This window comes from Malurus melanocephalus, unplaced genomic scaffold (assembly GCF_030028575.1).
Source record: "Malurus melanocephalus ecotype Western Australia unplaced genomic scaffold, MMel_1.1 scaffold_519, whole genome shotgun sequence".
Lineage (NCBI taxonomy): Eukaryota > Metazoa > Chordata > Aves > Passeriformes > Maluridae > Malurus > Malurus melanocephalus.
In genome coordinates this window covers 370,479-377,173 of record NW_026623751.1, presented here as the reverse complement: position 1 = coordinate 377,173, position 6,695 = coordinate 370,479, and the positions used below count along the sequence as shown (strand labels likewise).

The window sequence follows — 6,695 nt, the reverse complement described above, 5'->3', positions numbered from 1 at the left end:
AAACAAGCAACTGTGAATATAATGTTAGGTATTATAATGTTTTCAAATACACTTACAATAAAAAACAATCAATACAGAACAAAAAAAAAAGAAATAACGATGCATAAATAGATCATTTAAAATAAAAACCCCATTCATTTTAAGGCAAATGTATAACTGTTCAGCCTGCTCTTGTGCTATGTTGGATAAAGGGAGCACAGCCACTCCTCTCTTAGCGTTACTGAGCTCTGTGACTAAGTCACTCAGTTGCGAAATGTCTAATATTAAATAGGGAAGGAAGTGAAAAAATGCCATCAGCATAAAAATGAGGTTTTATAGCTAAGAAGCCATATTTAGCAGGACCTTCTCAAGGTATTGCCARTACTATTGACAAAGCATTGAGCAAAATCCATGCCTTGAAAATAAAACTAGGAAACCAGTCTTACAATCAATAGAATTTCTAACTTTCTTCAGCARTGTAGTTACCCAAGAGATAATGTAAACTAAATAAATTATCCTTAAAAACCTSCATGATGAATAAAAATGCTCATTTGTAAAAAGGCAGAAGGTAGAAGAGGCTGACTGCATCTCAATGACACTCTCCCTCCTACTTCCTCCTTCCACTGAGATTTAGCAATAGAACTTAATTAGATTTAAAAATAAAATATTAACCTTAATGACTTGGCTGTCTGATTTATCTGGATCTTCTGCAGATTGGACAATTAGTTGTCCAATTTCTTTGTGAAGTTTTCCCATTGTCATTGCCTCTGTGTAAGAAAAAAAACCAAAACACCACACATAAAATCACCTTTTTGTGATACCTAGAAATGCACATAAATATCACAGCAAACTGAGGAATCTTTTCATAACTGCCATTTAAAATCTGTTGGTAAAGGGAATGAAACCTTGCATCAACAGCCAGTAYCTCTGAAGTGGCCCTAAGAAGATAAGGAGCAGCAAGATGATAAGCAACCCAAAAGCTTTTCTTTCAAAAAGTCTCTAATCTTCAAGTATTTAGTGMCGTGTTTTTTTAAAGACTCATGTGGTATCTCTCCATTCAGCTGAAAGTCTCTTCCATGTTATGGATGTTACGAAATCTCAATTGTGAATTTGTTGGAAGATAAACCACATCTTTTCAAATTCCAACTTTAACCAGTTTTCCAGGGTTGCAATAAAATTAAAAGACAGAAACTTACATATTGACTTTTGAAAACCTGGATGGAAGAAAGATCGTGATTGTTTGACCTACTGCAAGGTTGAGCAATTACTGTCAACTCAGGAATAAACTGCCTCTAAATCCAGAATATAAACAGTAACCAACCTTTTACTACAGGTGAAACTGTAATCTCACTGTCTGCCAAATTCACATACACATCATAGAGGTCTGATCTACTGTTCACTTCAGAGTCTGTAAATCCAGCGATGTAACCTAGAACGCAGAATTGAGCAAGATTAGGATCTTCATAAAAAAACCAAAAATCACAACCCCAAAGTCTGTTCTAAGAGTATTTGACACAGTGCTCATAGGACCCAGTAGGTTGCTCTGTTGATATTATTAGTCATTTAAAAAATGTTCAGCAGATGCTTCATTTCCAAGGAGGTTAAAGATCAACTTCTGAAATTGCCYTGAACATGGATGAACTGCTACCACTACATCAGTATCACCAAGTTATCAATCTGAAATTTTAAACTCTCTTCCTATCTTCCTACTAAAATCACTCATTTGCAACTTTCTCATTATAAAAAAAATCTCAACTCTCGAGCCTCTTGTCACAAAGTCAGCATTAGACTACACYAGAGGAAAAAACCCAGCACATTTTCTTATTTACAGCATGTCAGATGAGCAAGCTTAGAGCAGTTTTTCTCTATGGAAGACGCTTAGTGAGCTGTAGAAATGTTGAATATGCGTAGTCTTCTTGCTCACTTCTGTATAAGGAAGCTTCTTAATTGCCACATGATGTGTCACAGTAACCTTTGCATYAGCCAAGGGCCTGTTCCTGGATTATGAATTAAGCACTATGCATGTACAGCAGTGTGTCACACAGACCATACTCCTATGTAGCCRTAAAGTCTGCCTGTGCTTAGGAGCCTCAGGCTTCACTGACATCAAAATAAAAGTCTGGAACTTCAGAGTTACAAACGTAAAAATACCCAGTAATTCTGTTACTAGTGATGTGTAGAAATTGGAAAAAAATGTAGCTTATCTAAAGTGAGCTGCTTCTGTACAACAGGAAGACTTTCAATCTCTATAATTAAAGCATAAAAAAAATTTCAGGCTGCTTTGCTTCTGTGATTACAGATAGACTGATGTGGATCCACCCAAAGCCMCCAGATTAACTAATTATCTTCCCATATACTTGTGTAGTTGATTTGCCTTTTCCAAAGAAAATTATGTTTACCCTTGATCAATACCATTAATAGCAAAATAATCTTTTTTCCCTTCCAAAGTGCATTGGTGCAAGACCTTGAAATTAAATTTTCCTTGTATTTTTGATTAATAAATTATCCCAACCTGTGCAGGCTTTTAAGGCTTCCAGTTCCTCCTCATTTAGATGCACATATGAATGAAGAATTGACCAGTCTTGTCGATGCCACACTAAAGCAGGCAAAGTCCTAGGGAGATCAGAGTGCAATTTCAGACACAGTAGATTTTTACGTACACTAATTACTGTTTTTTYCCCCTAAGCTACAGGCTTTTTTCTCAATGCAGGTTCAGAATTTGTTTGGCTTCTGGGAGTGGATGGGAAGGAAGGAACTGATGAAGTACCTGGTAAATTCCTGGATAGCTTCTATTCTAGGATGGTACACTACAATTCTCTTCTTTAACATCAGTGCTGTATATAAAATAACTGTTTCCATTCCAAACTGAGACACTATATCTAGAAAAGATAGAAAATTATTTTTATAGAAAATTTTATAGAAAATATATATGCTGATATTATAATTAGTTTTCTGAACAAGCTTAATAATAACAACCGCTTAAGTAATACTGTTAGCACTGTTTACTTGAAGCACACATGAAAACAAGATTGTACTTTATACTGTAAGAACAAAATCATAATAGAGACTGGCAGTAATTAACCTTTGATGGAACCAGCAAGGTAAGCCTTCCGAGCATCAAAATCCTTGCTGAGGAAGGATCCATTTTCTTCACTTTGGCAGATRCCCTTTGTTAGGACTGCAATGTAACTCTCCATCATTTTAACTGGACTTCCATGCTTCAAGTAGATTCTGGGTAAAAAGAAGAAAGTCTGATATTTTAACTGCAATAAGTATATATATGAAAAATTAAAAACTAAAAAACAGTATCACAAATAGCAATATTACTGGCAAGACTTTTCATTTTGGACACCTGGTTGAGGTTTTAAATACTAAACCAGAAGTCTCCCAACATGTACACAAACACACCTGCCTTTTAGAAACAAAATAACCCTGTGTTCTTATTTCAGTTTTTGATTTTATGAATGAACCAACATGAACTAAGATAGAAACACACCCAAAGGTGTAGGGAGGTGTCCAGACAAAGGATTCTTTGCTGACTTGGAAGGTGTCCGCTTTATGAAAAAGCAACTACCACAGTAACTTTTGTTATTACATGCAGACTACAATGAGTAAGTTTTTAATTTTTTATCCAAGTATCATTTGCCATTCTTCTATATTCTTTGTTAAATGATGAAAGAAAAAGATAAATATCTCCTTGATACTCATTAAAAAAACCAAAATGACACAGAAAAACCACACACAAGAGAAAGCATGCACTGTCAGCTGTCTGCCAGGAAACAGAGAGACACTAATCTATTTTACAGGTTTAGATATTTCAGGAATAGCACTAAAGCTGTCAACTMCACATTTTTCATGTTAGCTATAGTACAAAGCCACATCACACTGGAAACTCAATTATTAATCATGTTTAGAAAAATCCATTCTGGATTTGAAAGGAAGTACCAGCTGATAAATCAGCATTAATGCAATCCACAGTAATTCTAAGTATTTCATGTATCTGTTTTTCAGTACCCTGCAGAATTAAGAAGCCTGAAGGCATTTCCAAGTCTACATTATACATAGTGAGTCCCAAGAGCACAATAACTTCACAATTGCATCCAATTAGCTGCAAAATCTCAGGGAATACTTCTGGGATCAAACTAATTTGGAAACTGAACAGAAGGCAAAATAAGAAGCAGAGAGAAGGGAAGTGAGGAAACAAGAMAAGGAAACAAGAAGATGGCAGTTTGGCTGGAAGAGGGCTCTCACTTTCCTAGAGGAAAGAAAAAAACATCCCTGGGTGCTGTGCTTAGCTCAGAGAAGCTGCAAGAAGTATCTACAGAGATGTTGTGAAGGGATGCAAGTTGTTCACCATACACATGATGATCTGTAAGTCCAACACTGGCCTCTTCCCAAACACACACAAAAAAAAAATTTCTCAGAGAAAATAATGTGAGGGTGGTAGCGGTGTGTGTCTGGAGAAGACACACATTAAAACCCAATCAACATCTGACATTCACCCAACATTTACTGCATGAACTCCTGACAAGCTCAAATCAAGGATTTTTATTATCTGATTCCATTTGTAGGACTGAGCTCCCAGCAGATTGTTTGAACAAATGCAGTACAATGAATKTAACCTTTTGCTTTGGCAAGATCTAAGCATGCAAACAGCAGTACCTCAGCYCTGCTTTTATACAGACCTACAGAGAATCCTGGTGAAGGCAGAATATTTCTCTGGGTTGAAGTCTTTGGCCGTCAGGACAATGGAGAAGTGGGTCACCTGCACATGACACAGGCACAGAAACACAGAGCTCAGTTAATGACCCCACAGGAACAGCCTTTGTCACTTCACTGTCCAGGTTCGAAGTTCCTAACTACGGGAATGGCATGGATAGCAGATTTCTGRTGTCACTTAGCTCTAGTACAGACCATCTTCTGCTCAACCTATACAAGAATTGCTGTCCTCTAACCTCATGAGTTTATTGAAAAACGGAAAGGCATTTTTCTTCCCCACAGCAGGAAGGAAACTTCCAGAATTTGTTGCCAAAGGAGGCTGTTGAGGCAGACAGCACTACATATTTAGAGGGAGACTGGAAAAAAATACAGAGAGAACAGGCCCACAAACAGAACTACTCTAACTTCCTCAATCAAATGATTGTGGATTGCGACAGAACARGACTGAAACTCTGCAGACAATGACYAGTGTCCTCCAGAAACAGCATCYCSCACTGCCATGGTCACAGCCACTATGACACGTTATTTTATTTCATGGGAGATGTAAGCTTGGAGTGAGGAAAGGGAAGAACATTCTGCTGTGGGCGTGCAAAATCACCACATAATCTTTCTACTTAACAACATAGCACGAAACATGAAAATAGAACRAACTTAACAGACAGTTTAATGATTTCCATAACAGGGAAATGATAGAAGATACAAACATATTTGCTGTCTTCCAGTAATCAATGCAGTTGAAAAGAAAGTACCTACATAACTTGACCCTTTGGGAAAAGAAAAAGCATCAAGTTCTATAGAAAAAGATTTTGAACACTATGAAACAAACTTTGCAGAGAGAAATGAACTGCTGAACTTGCAATGCAAATTAACTAGAAATAGCAGCATGAAATAGAATTTGCATGTTAACACAACCTAAATTGGGCAATGAGTAGCTCTATCATTATGCAATTCTATCCAATATATGTCTTGGTGAAAAATTAAAGGTAGACTGGTTGGACACCTGGATAGAGCTGCATCTGTGAACACACAACACTTTGAATCCCTTTTCATAGCTCTTCCTCATGTTTCCCTCAAAAGGAAAACACTGCTTAACCTGCAGAGAAAGGTCTGCAGAAGCCTTCCCTGCACTCTCCTGAAAAACCACTCCAAGTCCTACCTTTTTCAAGGCTGGAGAATCTTGAACTTCTACCGTTGTGATGTAGAACCAAGACCTTTTATACTGGCCAAATACAAACGTATGAAGCAATTTGTTTTCATCTGTAAGGCAGCACTTTCGCAGCAACAGAGTCCTCAGTTCAGCTGTTACGGACGGATAACACCAAACCCACAAAGCATCTCCGTTGGTGTCTTTTTCTATGGTGGAAAGATGTTCACTGTGAGAATGCCAAACAGCAGCAAGGAAGTAAATTGATGGGTTAATCAAGTTTGTTTCCTGCAATCAGATTAAAATTCCACTTTACCCTGACCCTAGACATCCAGTTCTGCCACTGCGGTTTAAGCCCTGGGGCAGCAATTCTGACACAGGTTTTTATTTTTTCAGTATTAATAAATCTCCATTCTTGACCTGCTTCATGAGGTCAAAGAAGCACCAAGTCTGAATACACATTCCAYGTGAGGACGATCTTGACGAATTAGCACCGGACCAGATCATTTATGATCTTCCCTATTTCTGATTTCGCAACACAAACCTCGGAAGCCGCGAATTTCAGACACTTCGGCCGAGTTGTGCACGGCTGAGCTCTGCAACAGGCAGAGCCGGCACCCCCGGTTACCGCCCGGGCCCGCGGCCTCAGCGCGGCAGAGCCCCGGCACCGTCCCCGGCCCGGCGCGGCTCCCCCGGCCCTCACCGATCAGCCCCACGGCCCGCAGCAGCTGCGCCTCCGGCTCTGCCATCTTCGCTCCGCCGCCTTCCGCCCGCCCGAGCCCGCCCAGCCCTCACAGCCCCGCTCCACCCGCCCGAGCCCGCCCAGCCCTCACAGCCCCGCTCCGCCCGCCCG

At 39.3% G+C, this 6,695-nt stretch overlaps 1 protein-coding gene across 2 annotated transcripts in view; it reads right to left on the bottom strand.

The window, feature by feature from the left end:
• Positions 1-6,629, bottom strand: part of DENND10 (DENN domain containing 10) — a 10,152-nt gene extending 3,523 nt beyond the window's left edge. Inside the window, exons 1-8 of one of the 2 annotated variants that reach the window (XM_057381647.1) lie at positions 6,546-6,629; positions 5,855-6,051; positions 4,665-4,744; positions 3,062-3,210; positions 2,747-2,858; positions 2,492-2,592; positions 1,301-1,408; positions 652-746 (exon numbers count right to left, since the gene is read on the bottom strand). In XM_057381647.1, coding sequence (XP_057237630.1) covers positions 652-746; positions 1,301-1,408; positions 2,492-2,592; positions 2,747-2,858; positions 3,062-3,210; positions 4,665-4,744; positions 5,855-6,051; positions 6,546-6,591 — 888 coding nt within the window. In that variant the 5' untranslated portion in view covers positions 6,592-6,629. Of the gene's footprint in view, positions 1-651; positions 747-1,300; positions 1,409-2,491; positions 2,593-2,746; positions 2,859-3,061; positions 3,211-4,664; positions 4,745-5,854; positions 6,052-6,386; positions 6,514-6,545 lie in introns of those variants that run through there. The other variant, XM_057381648.1, reaches the window with a different exon arrangement.
• Positions 6,630-6,695: the final 66 nt, after the last annotated feature.